The 15971-nt window shown below is 52.1% G+C and overlaps 1 protein-coding gene across 4 annotated transcripts; it reads left to right on the forward strand.

Moving 5' to 3' along the window:
• LOC123161690 (protein IQ-DOMAIN 9) lies at positions 1–3733 on the forward strand. Of its 4 annotated transcripts, none has more exons than XM_044579503.1 (6): positions 1–535; positions 861–1016; positions 2202–2342; positions 2437–2664; positions 2791–2904; positions 3030–3733. In XM_044579503.1, the coding sequence occupies exons 2-6, from the start codon at positions 942–944 to the stop codon at positions 3450–3452; spliced, it is 981 nt and encodes a 326-aa protein (XP_044435438.1). In that variant the 5' UTR covers positions 1–535; positions 861–941; the 3' UTR covers positions 3453–3733. The 4 variants fall into 4 exon arrangements, with proteins under 4 accessions (XP_044435438.1, XP_044435437.1, XP_044435436.1 ...); XM_044579502.1 differs by having other exon boundaries at positions 1–336; XM_044579501.1 differs by having other exon boundaries at positions 2–535; positions 2199–2342.
• The last annotated feature ends 12238 nt before the right edge of the window (positions 3734–15971 follow it).

Genomic DNA, 15971 nt, shown 5'->3' on the forward strand with positions numbered 1-15971 from the left:
TGGCAGCCAGCCAGCCAAGGATCAGACCCTCCCTCCCTCCCTCTCTCCCTCCTTTCGATCTCAACTTACACCCGACGCCAACTCCAAGGCAAGGGCAGAGAAGGAGAGCAGAACCCTGCACCTTTCCACCTTCCCTCTCCCCCGTCCCACCACCTCACCTCCGCTCCCCCACGCACGCGACCGCACGGGGTGCAGGGCGAGGAGGAGGACGGGATCCGTCCGTTGCTTCTCACGGCCGCCTCCGTTCCGTGGCCTCCACCGCGCCCGCCGTCCGTCCGTCCCCGAAAGCAACGCCTGATCGGATTCTCCGCGACGGCCACCACCGACCTGCAGCAGGTACCGCTACTTAGCTGCCTCTCTGCTCCCCGCTCCTCTGTTCTTTCCCCTGCTTCTCGGGCGCTCCTCCTCCCGGCTTGTTTGGTGGTCTCTGCCCCGTCCTACACGCCCTGCGTGCGTGCGTGCGAATGGATGAGCGGCGGGCTGGGCGAGCCATGCGTCCGATTTGATGCGATTTGGTTCTCAAGAACTTGGTCAGGTGAGAGGAGGAAGAAAGCCCCGATCTTTCCCAAGAGATTTCCGTGGGTGGGTGGGTTCTTCTCGGGTTCTGTTCTGATTTGCTGCCCCTGTTAATTGTTTTATTCGGACGAGTTGACCCGCCATTCTCGTTCAATTTCTGCACTGAACTTGTTCATCAGCTGCAGCAGTTTCCATCCAAGCCATGTTTGTCTTCCTACAGTAGAATAAGTGAATACCCATTCAAGCCACCCATGTTGCACCATCTTGGAGACGCTGTGACCTTTTCGTCTCACCCCAAATAAATCCTGCGTAACTTACTCTCCTTTCCCTTTCATGTGATCCAGGCAAGGGAATTTTCAAAGCAATCTGAAGAACACACAAACTTCGTCTCCTGAGCTGAACTCCTGGTCGACGAAGAAGCAGCCATGGGGTCCGGGGACTGGTTCAAGACCATCATCAGCAAGAAGAAGTCGAAACGGGGCAAGTCAAAGCACGCAAAGGTACCACCCTACCTCCACTCACATCGTCCCGCTTTCATTTTTCTTCACCACGCTTTCGACAAGAGAAGAAGAATATTACCACCACCAATCTTTAACTCTCCCTTTACCCCAAACCCCCAAGCCATGCACACCCGACTCATCACGGCCTTGCACGCCTTCGAAGCAACCTCAGATGAAAGAAAAAGATGCCATCGATTTCATTCCACATCATATTCCATCATTATTCAGCAGCGAGGGCCGGGGCAGACAAACTACGCCGCTTTGGCAACTTGGTGACTTGTCGCCGTGGCAATCATAATGGAGGAAAGTTAGAAAGCTTTGGTTTGTTTTGCCGATGGCAATAATGGGAAAGGTGTCATCGATGCTGACTTGTAGCACAGTTTCTCTGTCTGAGTTAGGTGTTGGCCTGGATTCTGGGATGGGAACCATGCCTGCTTGCCTGCGTGTCTTGTGGAGTTTTGGTCAGCTACTGCTATCTGTATCTGACCTTGCCCACTGGCTTCACGACGTCTGAAATCGTCAGCATAGGTGTTGGATGTGATAAACATCGAAATATTGCTCCTTGGTACTAGATGAGTTATGTCATCTATGTTGATATTTTGTGTGATATGGTTGGGGAAAACTGAAAACCATGACCATTCTTTGCTATGCAATCAACATGTTGGGTCAGATTAAGTTTCTGAATTTTCAGAGACTTGTGTTCCTTCAGAAAAAATACCGCGTGAATTACGGTGTGTGTGTGTGTACAAACCTCATTTTTGGACATGTTCGTTGGATTGATCTGTGAAAGTAACTTGACTGCTGAAATGGGTCCAGGAAAAAAGACTTGACTGTTGAATTGGTCCTTCATAACCCCTTTTTTCTGCCACGTCGGTTTCGACATGCCGACTGGCCTAACATCTCTTGACTCATTCCTTGTGGTGCAAAATAGAGGGTCTAAATTAGAATGAACTCTGGCACAAACTTGCTCTAGTAAAAAAAAAAAAACTTTGTTGCTGACTACATTCCATTGTGCTCAACATTGACAACAAAACTTTGTTGCTATTCTATTTGTCATACCAGCTACAGTCCTGTTATTGGTTTTCACCTGGACACCTGAACATCCTTGGATGAATTAAGCCAGTGATGAAAATTTACAAATGATTAAATTGCATTGATCCTCACATGCTTCCTTTTCCATAGAAGGTTGCTGCTCAACGCAATGGAGCCAACCTGCCACAGCAAAAGCCCAGCAACGCTCCTTCTTCCAGCAGCGACCCTGAAGATAATGCAGCACTAGAAGATTGGGCGGCTACTCGGATTCAGAACGCGTTTCGGCGCCACAAGGTAATATCGACAACTCGCCGCAAAAACTTTACTATTTAATCGACCGAATATGTAACATATTGCTTTTCCTAACAAAATCATCTCTTAAATACAGGCAAGGAGGACTCTCCGTTGTCTCAGGGGAGTTAAAAGACTGCGCATTGTTGGCCAGAGCAATCCGGTTACCAAGCAGACCAGTGCCACATTGAGCTACATACAGTCTTGGAACAAGTTACAGGCTGAGCTAAGAAACCGGCGTGCTTTCATGGTCACTGAAGGGCGCAACAGGAAGAAGAAGCAAGAGAATCAAGTCAAACTTGACGCGAAACTCCAGAATCTGCAGGTAATTCTCTTCCTTGGGCTGACTCTGTTCTGTCATCAGAAAGTTACTCTCATTGGCTAACTTTACTAGAGATAGCAGTAAGAGTTCCTTGACATTTCATTTTGCTCATCCGCATGTTTTTATCAGGTTGCGTGGAATGGAGGCTCGAATACCATGGATGAAATAGTTGCCAGGATACATCTAAGGGAAGAAGCAGCAGTAAAGCGTGAGCGAGCCATGGCCTATGCGTTTAACCATCAGGTTCATACCAGCTACTTAAACTCACATCACATCTCATTATTTTGCAACAGTTCATGCCTAAAGATTGTAACAACTTCTCTATATGTATCTCACTGATATAAACCATATGTTCTGTCCGTTTGCAGTGGAGGGCAAAGTCTGCCACAAGCCAAGGAAACTTCAACTATGGGGTTGGGAACGGTGGCTGGGGCTGGAGCTGGATGGACCGCTGGATCGCCGCACGACCATGGGAGCCCCGATCCATGGTCACCCCTGAAAACACCAAGAAGGGACAATCAAAGAAGGACAACACCAGCACAAACCAGTCAGCTCTGAAGCTGCAAGGCGCAATCAGTCTAAGCAACAACACCAGTGACCGGAAAGTTCCCAAGAACAAGTCATCTCCCTCTCCTGACAAGAAGAAACCGGTAGCGAGAACGGAGCAGAAACCAGTAGCGAAAACAGAGCAGAAACCAAAGGCGGCCGGCCCTCCCAAGGCGAAGCCAAAGGACATGAAGAGGAACCAGGAGAAGCAGCAACAACCCGCGGTGTCTGCGATCACTGCTTGAAACCCGCGGCGAAAAGGTTACCGGACGCTGTATGATACATCCTGTGAAGTTTCTCTTTCTTTTACACTCTTATGCGGTTTGTCTCTTACATTGCTGTTTTATCGGAACAAGAAGTGACCAATGTAGAATGTGTTTGGTTTGCGCGATTGCACACATACCTAATGAGAGTGGTTTTTGGTTAGGACTAGGATCTCTGCTGTGCGCATTGTGTGCGGGTGTGTAATATCTCTGTCTGCTGGGCTAAAATGGTTCTGTTGGAACAAAAATTCGAGTTCCATCTCTGCTCATGACAAAATTTTAACTTCTTGGTTGTAAGTGTGTAACATATTGTTGTAGGTGACCATATATCAGACAAAGGACTGAAGGTGCCGGGGGCATGATTCTGCTGATAAACCTTTGCTAAGCAGCACAAGTCTTCAAATTCAAACTGCGTCTGCTTACATTCTCATATAATCTGATTAAACCAGCTTGCATATACCTAGAGCATTTGGAATTTTCTCTTCTTTCCAGAGTTTGCACGCGCCCGTGATGCACTGACCACAGGGATGAACCACCGTGCAGCTTTGTACTTTCCCGGCGAACCACCGACGGGGCGTTGAAACAGCACCTTCTGCTCCTCCATGGAATACACACCCCAAGTGCTGTGGCTGTCCGAGTGTTCGTCGAGCTCGCGCACAAAGTAGATGCAGTTGCCCCTGCACCCTGGCGTCTCGGATGCGTGCACCGCGAACGATGATTGCTCGCTAACGAACAGCGCCCGGTCATTGGCGAGCCTCTCCACTTTCACCCACCGTGTCACCTTGAGATCCAGCGTGTACACCTCGAAGCCACCGATGGATTTGGGGCATCCGGGTTCTTGTGGTGCGAGCACCAGACCGACGAAGATGACCTCCCCTTCTGACACGAGCAGGTGGGCGTAGGGGATCGGGGAGTACTGCTTGAGAATGCTCGGCGCACCGAGCTTCTTGAGCCCCCATGGCAGCGGCCCACGCCGGTCGACAATGTAGGTGAAGCCGTTGTAATCCATGGCGTAGAAGATGCCATCGGCGTAGGCCACAAAGCCGCCGTAACCCATGAACACTTCGGGCCGGAGGAGCTTCTCCTCGAACCACCGCTCCTCCTCGCACCACAGCAGAGAGATACTCCCAAGACACTCGGTAACGAACAACGCGTTGGCGCCAGCAGCGGCCCTCAGCTGGGGTTCCACCTCAAACCTTCGCCGGGGGCCATACATCTCGATGCTCTGGAGCGTGCCGGTAACGGGGTTGACGAGGACGACGCGGTTTTCCTCCACGAAGGAGAAGTCGCCGGAGGGCAAGGCGCCGGACAACTCTATACCCGTCGCGTGGCTGAACGCGGCGGGCAAGCGGGCGGGCATCACCGGCGCCGGCGACTCCTCTTGGTCGATCGGCAAGGAGAAGATGGCGCCGCGGCGGCGCTGGCTGCTCGAGCAGGTACTGCGTGTGGGCCCGAGCGGGACCTCGAGCGCCAACAGGTGCGGGCTGGGTCTCGCGAGCCGCTCGGAGATGGTCGCCGCCCACGACTTGCAGACGGTGGCGGAGCGCACCTCCTCTAGCAGGCTGATGCGGCAGAGGATCTCCTCCGTGAGGTGGAAAGGAAGGCCGCCGATGGTTCCGCTCGCCGCGTCGCCGTCGGCGGGTTCGTGCTGGTCGCCGATCTTGCCGGTCAGGGTTGCTGTGGGTTTGATCGGCTCCATATGGGGGCGTAGACGCGGCGAGGGGGCGGAGAAGAGACCGGGGCCGGAGGCGAGGGAAGTGGTAGGGGATCGGGGAGGTTGGGACTTGGGAGCCAGGGTTTGGAGCGGTGACATCACCTATGTTTTTTCGTTTTTTCTTCACGCTTTTATTTTGGTTTTTGCATGGCTTTTTTCCTATTGTTTATATTTCGAAAAATTGTAAATATGTGTACGAAAAGACACTTTACATTTTTTTTGAAATATGCTAATCATGCATTTGAAAGTGTTAAACATGTATATAAAAATATATTTTTTACGAGTATACTTCCAATCTATTCAACTTCAATCATGGCAGTACAACGAAAACCAGAAATAATAAAAATTACATCCAGATCCGTAGACCACCTAGCGACGACTACAAGCACTGAAGCGAGCCGAAGGCGCGCCGCCATTATCATCCCTCCCTCGCCGGAGCCGGGCAAAACTTGTTGTAGTAGACAGTCGGGAGGTCGTCGTGCTAAGGCCCCATAGGACCAGCGCACCAGAACAGCAACCGCCGCCGTTGAGGAGTAGCGTAGATCGGAAGTGTTAGACTGTATATTGTACGACAACTGTATTTGTACCTGTATTGTACCTCTTGGTACCTTATATAAAGTGATAGGCCACCCACCAGATGCATTGAGCCAGTTTCCACCAAATCATAATTTCAACATGGTATCAGACTAGGTCACGCAAAACCCTAGCCGCCGCTCCCTGTCCTTGGTTGCCGCCGCCGCCCTTCTTCGTTGCCGCGCCGCCACCAAGATCGCCATGAGCTCCTCCTCCGCTGCCCTGTCTGCCACCGCGCCTGTGGCGTCGCCCTTCATCCCGCCGCAGCTTGCCGCGATCCTCGCCGCCAGCACCACCAGCCACATGGCCGCATCTACTACCTCGCGCCCTCTGTACCTTGGATCCTCGCAGTTTGCTCCAGGCTTCTTCCCGTCGCTGCCGTCATCTGCATCGGCGTCGATCGCGTCGTTTGGCGCGGCGCCACCCCCGGCCCCCTCGGCTCCCTCCGCCTCGTCGTCCCTCGGTCTCCCTGAGACCGTGACGCGGCCCGTCCACGACACCGCGGCTGACTTCGTCGCTCCTGCTGGATCCCCGGTTGCCGATGGCCTGGGTCATGGTCCTTACCAGCTTACGCACCTGATCACGGTGCGCCTCACGCAAGATAACTACCTGTACTGGCGGGCGCAGATCCTACCGCTCCTTCGCAGTCGTCATCTCGAAGGCTACGTCGACGGGAGCCTTCTGTGCCCGCCCCGCCTCATCCCTGCGGTCACGGCCGCCGGCGCCCGTGTCTCCGCCGAGAATCCGGCGTACCGCGCCTGGGTTGCACAGGACCAGGCCATCCTGTCCGCGCTTCAGTCCTCCCTGACGGAAGGCGTTGCTGGACTCGTGGTGTTCGCTGCAACATCCCTCGATGTCTGGGCGACAATGGCGGATAGCTTCTCGGCTCACTCCTCGGCTCGCGCGTCGGCCCTTCGTCAACAGCTCCTTGAGTGCAAAAAGCTCGACTCCTCGGCGCACGTCTACTTCAACAAAATCAAGACGATCGCCGACACCCTGTCCGCGATCGGGGAGCCGCTTCGGGATACAGAGTTCACTGACTTCGTTCTTCGGGGTCTCAACCAAGATTACGATAATCTGGTTGAAGCAGTGCGGGGCCATGAGTCGCCTCTGTCCTCACGGGACCTGTATGCGCGTCTCCTCTCCGCCGAGCAACGCATTGACGCTCGGCATGCCGCGATGCAACTGAACGATCCTCAGGCACATGCTGCGTATCGTGGTGCTGCCAATGGTGGCCATCGCCAACCTCGCCCTCCTGCTGGCCCGAACACGGGAGGTGGTGGTCGCCAGCCTCCTCCATCGCCGCAGTCCCGTGGCCCTCCTATCTCCACGGATCGCCGTGGCCGGCCAACGTTGATTGCCAGCTCTGTGGCATCCATGGGCATTATGCCTCAAAGTGCCACCGTCGCTTCAAACGGGACTTTCTTGGCATTGGCAACGACGGGCGCGGCAACGAGAAGCAAGCCGCCATCGCCGAACAGAGTTCCGCCGGCCATCTCAGCGGTACCCATCCCGGCAGTGGTGGGTACACCCCGTCGTATCCAATCGACCCCGCCTGGTACTTCGACACGGGTGCCACGGAGCACATGACCAATGAGGCTGGTCATCTTCAGGCGCAGGAGCCCAACCGTGGCCGTGATAAGGTCCGCACTGCTGATGGTTCAGGTATGCCCATTACTCATGTTGGTCAGGCATCCCTCTTGTCTAGTTCCTCTCGTCGTCTTCGCCTTCGTAATGTCCTTCATGTTCCACATGTCACTCGTCCATTACTATCTGTTCGTAAGTTTACTTATGATAATGATGTGTTTTGTGAATTTCATCCGTTTCATCTCTTCGTTAAGGATCGAGCCACACGGGAGGTTCTGCTTAGAGGTCGCATCCATCAGGGCATGTATGCGTTGGAGGCGCCATCTCTTCCGGAGGCCTTCACCGCCGTTCGCACGTCGACGTCTCATTGGCATGCTCGGCTTGGGCATCCTGCGTCTCCCATAGTTAGTCATGTTTTGCATCGACATGAACTTCCTACGTCGTCTAGTTCCAAAGATTTGTCAGTTTGTGATGCTTGTCAACAAGGGAAAAGTCATCAGTTACCGTTTGTGTCTTCATCTCGAGTTGTTACTACTCCATTAGAACTTGTGTTTTCGGACGTATGGGGCCCTGCCCAAACATCTTTCAGTGGTCATAAATATTATGTCAGTTTCATTGATGCCTACAGTCGCTTTACGTGGCTTTATCTTCTCAAAAGCAAAGCTGATGTGTTTAATGTGTTTTTACAATTTCAATTGCATGTTGAGAGACTCCTACAACATAAGATCATTCATGTTCAGTCTGATTGGGTGGGTGAATACCGCAACCTCAATTCATTCTTTAATAAGCTTGGGATATCTCATCGTGTTTCTTGCCCACATACACATCAGCAGAATGGTACCGTTGAGCGCAAGCATCGTCACATAGTTGAAGCTGGCCTTACACTTCTTGCTCATGCCTCCGTATCGTTCCAGTTTTGGAGTGATGCTTTTACCACTGCTTGTTTCTTGATTAATCGAACTCCTACTCGAGTATTAAAAATGAAGACACCACTTGAACTGTTGTTTAATGAACTTCCTGACTATACTTTCCTCAAAGTTTTTGGCTGTGCTTGTTGGCTGCACCTTGGGCCCTACAACAGTCGCAAGCTTGAGTTTCGCTCCAAAAAGTGCGTCTTCCTTGGGTATAGTGCTCTTCACAAAGGTTACAAATGTCTTCATGTTCCTACAAATAGAGTCTATATCTCCCGTGATGTCGTGTTTGATGAAAATCTGTTTCCTTTTTCGAATATGCCATCTTCCCCAACATTGTCATCACCCACTCATATATCTTATGTTTCGCCTGATCAACTTGAGGATGTTGCATATTCGCCTGTGCTATTACCTAACCACGGTGCAGGTACTGGGCGTGGCGCTCGTCTCGAGCTTCTTGATGAACAGGAGTCGCCCCAACCTGCTTCTGCTGCCTCCGACATTGATCGCTGCATGGGACATGCAGTGGGCGCTCGTCCCGAGTGATGAGGATATGTACCTAGGGTAGGGTCATAGACCTATCTAGGATACCATGCCCAAGGACATCCTTAGACGAAGCCACCTTCCAGTCGACCAAGAGAGACTCCACTCGACCGGCTAGAAGACACTCGACAAACCTGAAGACACTCGACCATCAAGACCCACTCGACCATCAGGAATCCAGGATCTACTCTGCATCCAAACGGTCTGTAATTAAGTAGTCTTAATGGTCATGATGACACTTTAAGTAGGGCGTTACCAGTAACGCCCGGCCTTAATGTACTTTAATCCTCTGCTACGTGGGATGGCTGGGGTCCTGGCGTCCTCTATATAAGCCACCCCCCTCCACTGGTAGAAGGGTTCGCACCCCTGTAACTCTTATACACAGAAACCAGTCGACCGCCTCCGGGCTCCGAGACGTAGGGCTATTACTTCCTCCAAGAAGGGCCTGAACTCGTTAAACACTCGTGTGTACAACTACTCCATAGCTAGGATCTTGCCTCTCCATACCCACCCCCCATTCTACTGTCAGGCTTAGAACCACGACAGTTGGCGCCCACCTTGGGGCAGGTGTCTTAGCGACTTTTTGGAGAAGTTGCAATTTGTCCGATCGCCTTCATCATGGTTTCTAGCGGAGCTCTGGTCGAGGGCCGCGAGATTCGTCTCGGTGCGCTCGCTTTCATCGCCGACGACTCCGCTTGGCTCCAGGAGGCACCACTCGACATCGACGCGCTCCCCGTCCGCGGGGCGACGCACTTTCAGGCGTGCCTCCACGGCGTCCTACTGCGGCAGCCGTCGACCCCATACTGGTTGACTCCTGCGCCGTCCACCCACCGTGTCTCCCGCCAGCGCAAGCGCTCCGGTCGGTCGAGGCTTCAGCATTGGGTGAGACACGCAGTGGCTCGCCAATCGGCCACCACCCAAGTCGCGACAATCGAGCCCGACGAATCTCTCTATGGCCTGTTCGATCTGTCAACTGGCACCGTAGAGACTGCATCTGAGTGTGACAGCAGTGATCTAGCGGCGGAGGTCCTGATGGTCAACGGGCCTCGTAGCCCTCCCGGTTTTCCCCGCGTCGACGGGATGGACGATGGAGGCCACCCCGCTCAGGCCCACGAAGAATATCAGCCCGAGCCGCTCACTTCTCAGCAAAGGGAAGATCTTCGTCGCCGGAACATGGATGCCCACTCCTGAAGCTCAAGCTTTGGAAGAGGCGCGTTTGGCCAACTTGGCTGAACGCAATCGACTGGAGAATCTCCAGCGAGCACTCAACGAGCGTGCGCGTCAACGAGTACCTGACTCCAGTCGACGTCAGCTCTTTCCGCAACCGACTCAGGTATACCGAACCCCGATTCAGAATTTAGCAGCTGCAGCCCGTATAGCAGAGTCAATTCAGCCCTCTCAGTCAGAGGCTGGAAGAGGCTTGTTGCAAATCAGAGATTTGCTCCGGGCGGCAGGAGATCAGAATTCAGCTATGTCACAATCGCGCAACAGGATTCACAGTCGATCCGTCGCTGCGAATACTATTCAGTTGGCTCACAGCCCAAGGTCGCCTCCGAGGCGCGCGGGACATGATGGCCGGCGCGATCATTATGATGACCGATTCGACCGTGATGATAGGCGTCGAGCGCCCACTCCTCTGAGAAGTGGGTCTAACGCCCACCGGCAGCAAGATGACAGGCGCCAGCTCAGCATTGGGGGAAGAGCTCCGGTCGACCCCAGGGAACCAGGCTTTGACGCGAGATCCATCATCGTGCAAGGTTTGGTCGACCGGAATAGAGCTCATAGAGGTGGCCATGACAGAGATGCGCCCACCAGCAGCCGAGTCCATGTTTCAGGTCCAGAATGCTTTAGCAGAGCCATCAGAGCCGCAGTGATACCTCCCAACTTCAGGTTAGCGACTGGGGTAAGTAAGTTCACCGGAGAGTCAAAGCCTGAAACCTGGCTGGAGGACTACCGAGTGGCGGTACAGATTGGTGGCGGTAATGATGAGGTGGCCATGAAGCATTTGCCACTCATGCTAGAGGGTTTGGCTAGAGCGTGGTTGAATCAGTTAGCTCCTAGCAGCATTTACACCTGGCAAGATCTTTCCCGAGTGTTCGTCAGGACGTTCGAAGGAACTTGCAGGCGACCGGCCGGATTGACGGAGTTGCAAGTCTGCGTACAAAAGTCGAGTGAAACATTGAGAGATTACATCCAGAGATGGACCACTTTGCATCATACCGTGGAGAATGTGTCAGACCATCAAGCGGTCTGCGCTTTCAAGGATGGCATCAAGAACAGAGAGTTGAGCTTAAAATTTGGTCGAACCGGAGATATGACCTTGAGTCGAATGATGGATATTGCCACCAAATACGCTAACGGCGAAGAAGAGGACAAGCTCCGGAGTGGCAAGTATAAGCCGAGTCAATCGGAAAAAGGGAATTCCAGTCGGAAGCAGAAGCGGAAGGCCGAGCCAGCTGCTCCTGGAGAGGCTCTGGCCGTGACTCAGGGCAAATTCAAAGGGAAGCCCAAAGGTTCTTGGAACCCCAAGAAGGTAAAGGATAAAGAGGGGAACGACGTGATGGATCTACCGTCTCACATCCACATGAATAAAGACAAAGAGGGAAACTTTGTCTACCCGAAACATACCACTCGCCAGTGTCGGCTTCTAATTCAGCAGTTCCAAGGAAAACAACCCAAGGACAAAGAGAAGGAGTCAGACAAGGCCGAGGACAAGGAGGACAGTGATGGAGGTTACCCTCATGTCAATTCCACTCTGATGATTTTTGCTGATGTAGAGAGCAAGAGTCGACTGAAAGTGATCAAGCGAGAGGTAAATATGGTCGCCCCGGTGACGCCAAGCTATCTGAAATGGTCGCAAACTCCCATTACCTTCGACCAGTCTGATCACCCTACTCACATTGCCACCCCCGGGAGGCAAGGGCTGGTGGTCGACCCAGTCCTCGAAGGCACTCGACTGACGAATGTGTTGATGGATGGCGGCAGTGGATTGAATATATTGTATGCGGAGACGCTCAAGGGAATGGGCATTCCGATGTCCAAACTCAGCTCCAGCAACATGAGTTTTCACGGAGTCATCCCTGGAAAGAAGGCCGAGTCACTCGGTCAAATAGCTCTGGATGTAGTGTTCGGCGATTTGAAACATTTCCGTAAAGAGAAGCTGACATTTGAAGTCGTGGATTTCCAGAGCGCCTACCACGCTATTTTGGGGAGACCAGCCTACGCCCGCTTCATGGCTCGACCATGTTATGTGTATCTCAAGCTAAAGATGCCTGGCCCCAAAGGAGTGATCACTATCACCGACAGTCAAAAGAAGGCAGAAGAGTGTTTCCAGAAGGCTCGAAGATTGCGGATGACCAGATAACAGTGGTAGAGCTGGAAGGGTACAAGAAAAATGCAGATCCGAGTGATTTACTGCGGGCCAAGAAACCTACCACAGAATCAGCATTCCAGTCGTCAGGGGAGACGAAGCCAGTTCACATCCACCCGACTGACCCAAACGCAGCTCCGACCCACATTTCCACAACACTCGACTCTAAATAGGAAGAAGCGCTCATCCAGTTCCTCCGTGAGAACTGGGACATCTTTGCATGGAAGCTAGCTGACATGCCGGGTGTTCCCAGGGGGCTGGCTGAGCATCGCCTTAGAGTCGACTCAAAAGAAAAACCTGTTAAAGAACATCTTCGACGGTCCGCCGTTCAGAAGAAAAAAGCCATTGGCGAGGAGGTGGCTCGACTCCTTGCAGCATAGTTTATCTGAGAGGTGTACCACCCCGAGTGGCTCGCCAATGTCGTCATGGTCCCCAAGAAGGACAACTCACTGCGCATGTGCATCGATTTCAAACATATCAATCGGGCCTGTCCGAAAGATCATTTTCCTCTCCCTCCCATCGACCAAATTGTCGACTCGACTGCGGGATGTGAGAGATTGTCTTTTTTAGATGCTTATTCCGGGTATCATCAGATCCGTCTGTATGGACCTGACAAAATAAAAACAGCTTTCATCACCCCATTCGGGTGCTTCTGCTATATCACCATGCCATTCGGTCTCAAGAATGCCGGAGCCACGTTCATGAGAATGATTCAAAAGTGTTTACTCACTCAAATTAGTCGGAACGTAGAAGCGTACATGGATGATATCGTGGTCAAGTCACGAAAGGGTTCCGACCTGTTGACTAACCTAGCTGAAACATTTGCCAATCTTAGGAGGTATGATATCAAGCTCAATCCATCAAAGTGCACGTTCGGAGTACCTGGCAGAAAGTTACTCGGTTTTCTCATTTCAGAATGAGGAATCGATGCTAACCCAGAGAAAGTTGGCACCGTACTCAGAATGAAACGCCCTGTGCGTGTGCACGATGTCCAGAAGCTTACTGGATGCTTGGCCGCATTAAGTCGATTCATCTCTCGCCTCGGTGAAAAGGCATTGCCTCTTTACCGACTGATGAAGAAGGCAGACAAGTTCGAGTGGACTCCAGAAGCTGATGCAGCGTTTGCCGAGCTAAAAGCTCTGCTCTCCACCCAGCCGGTGCTTGCTGCTCCAATCAGCAAAGAGCCTCAGTTGCTTTACATTGCAGCCACAGGACAGGCCGTCAGTACAGTACTTACGGTCGAGCGGGAAGAGGAAGGTAAAACCTTCAAAGTTCAGCGCCAGTGTACTATCTCTCTGAAGTTTTGACTCCATCGAAGCAAAGATATCCTCATTATCAGAAGCTCGTATATCGGATCTACATGACCATGAAGAAGGTTGCTCATTATTTCTCTGACCACGACATTACAGTCGTCAGCGGCGCACCATTGTCAGAGATTCTGCACAATAGAGACGCGACTGGTCGAGTGGCTAAATGGGCGATTGAACTCCTTCCCCTTGATGTCAAATTTGAGGCAAAGAAAGCCATTAAGTCCCAGGCTATAGCAGATTTCCTTGCCGAGTGGACCGAACAACAACAGCCGACTCAAGTTCACTCGGAGCATTGGACCATGTTCTTTGATGGTTCTAAGATGTTAAATGGTTCTGGTGCTGGGGTAGTTTTGGTTTCCCCCCGAGGAGATAAACTCAGATATGTGCTCCAGATCCACTTTGATTCCTCCAACAATGAAGCAGAATATGAAGCACTTTTGTATGGGTTGCGCATGGCCATTTCACTCGGCGTCCGTCGCCTTATGGTTTATGGCGACTCAGATTTGGTGGTCAATCAAGTGATGAAGGAGTGGGACGTTAGAAGCCCAGCTATGACTGGATACTGCAATGCAGTGAGAAAGCTGGAGAAGAAATTCGAAGGATTAGAGCTCCATCACATTCCCCGGCTGAAGAATCAAGCAGCCGATGACTTGGCAAAGATAGGTTCCAAGAGGGAAGCCATTCCGAGTGGTGTGTTCTTGGAACATGTTCACTCACCGTCGGTTCAAGAAGATCCTTTCACTGAAGAAGTCCCACAGCCCAGAAGCGCCACAGATCCGACTGAAGTCGAGGCCCCAGCCGTGGTCGACTTGATCATGGAAGTTTTGGTCGTCACTCCCGATTGGACAGTACCCTATATCGCCTATATTTTGAGAAAAGAACTCCCTGAGGATGAAGAAGAGGCTCGAGAGATCGTCCGCTGATCCAAAGCCTTCACCGTCATGAGAGATCAGTTATACAGAGAAAGTGCGACTGGAGTCAGCCAGAGATGCATAACACCAGAGGAAGGTCGAATGATCCTCAACGACATCCACTCGGGGACATGTGGTCATCATGCCTCTTCTCGGATCATCGTGGCTAAAGCATACCGAGCTGGTTTTTATTGGCCCAGAGCGAATGAAATGGCAAAGGAGATAGTCGACAAATGTGAAGGATGCCAATTTTACTCCAATATGTCACACAAACCCGCCTCGGCCTTGAAGACCATTCCACTTGTCTGGCCTTTTGCTGTATGGGGTCTGGATATGGTGGGTCCCTTGAGAACAGGCAGAAGCGGTTTCACCCATGTGCTGGTAGCAGTCGACAAGTTCACCAAGTGGATTGAGGCCAAGCCCATCAAGAACCTCGACGCCAGTACTGCTGTCAGCTTTATCAGGGAATTAATATTCAGATATGGAGTCCCTCACAGCATCATCACCGTCAACGGGTCAAACTTCGATTCCGAAGAATTCAGAGCTTTCTGCACGTCTCAAGGCATACGAGTCGACTATGCCTCAGTCGCTCACCCACAGTCGAATGGACAGGGAGAACAAGCCAACGGCTTGATTCTCAAAGGATTGAAACCCCGTTTGATGCGTGATCTCAAGCATGCAGCTGGTGCATGGGTCGACGAACTTCCTTCGGTACTTTTGGGGTTAAGGACCATGCCCAATCGGTCGACTGGAAGGACTCCGTTCTTCTTGGTCTACGGAGCCGAGGCGGTCTTGCCGAGTGACCTTCTCCACAATGCCCCTCGGGTCGAACTCTACACCGAAGCTGAAGCAGAACAAGCCTGACAGGATGCAGTCGACCTTTTGGAAGAAGAAAGAGAGATGGCTTTGATCCGGTTGACCATTTACCAGCAAGACTTGCGTCGCTTCCATGCCAGAAATGTGAGGAGTCGAGCCTTCCAAGAAGGAGATTTGGTTCTCCGAGTGGATCAGCAGAAACCACACAAGCTTGCTCCTACTTGGGAAGGTCCCTTCATCGTCACCAAGGTTCTCCACAATGGAGCATACCGTCTCTACAACGTCGGACATCAGATCGACGAGCCCCGGGCTTGGAACGCGGAGCTTATCCGCCCCTTTTACACTTAAGTTTTTCACTTGGACGAGTTGTAATAAAAGTACCTCTGTAGTTTATTTATCAAAGACAAGAGCTTTATAGTTTTCCCAGTAATTGTTATTACTTTTGTCCACATAAAGCGATCCCCCAGCGGGTGGCTTGGCCGTGAATCCGATTCGCCTGAGTCTGTAAAACAAATCTTACCGAGTGGTAAGTCAGCCTTCCACTCGGAGGCTTAGCTGCGAAATCCGTTTCGCCTGAGATGAACAAAATCCTACCGAGTGGAGAGCAAACCTCCCACTCGGGGGCTTAGCTGCAGTCCAAGTACTCGCCTAAGTTGAATAAAATCCTACCGAGTGGAGAGCAAACCTCCCACTCGGGGGCTTAGCTGCAGCCCAGTGCTCGCCTAAGTTTCTGAAAATCCTACCGAGTGGAGACAAACCTCCCACT

The sequence above is a fragment of the Triticum aestivum genome, chromosome 7B (genome assembly GCF_018294505.1).
Source record: "Triticum aestivum cultivar Chinese Spring chromosome 7B, IWGSC CS RefSeq v2.1, whole genome shotgun sequence".
NCBI lineage: Eukaryota > Viridiplantae > Streptophyta > Magnoliopsida > Poales > Poaceae > Triticum > Triticum aestivum.

What these genes read in the sequence shown, in the direction of transcription:
- LOC123161690 (XM_044579501.1), top strand. Translation starts at nt 942, where the DNA reads ATGGGGTCCGGGGACTGGTTCAAGACCATCATCAGCAAGAAGAAGTCG. An exon ending in CGAAACTCCAGAATCTGCAG is followed by an intron (nt 2,665 to 2,790) that starts GTAATTCTCTTC and finishes TGTTTTTATCAG; the next exon opens with GTTGCGTGGAATGGAGGCTC. An exon ending in CCTATGCGTTTAACCATCAG is followed by an intron (nt 2,905 to 3,029) that starts GTTCATACCAGC and finishes GTCCGTTTGCAG; the next exon opens with TGGAGGGCAAAGTCTGCCAC.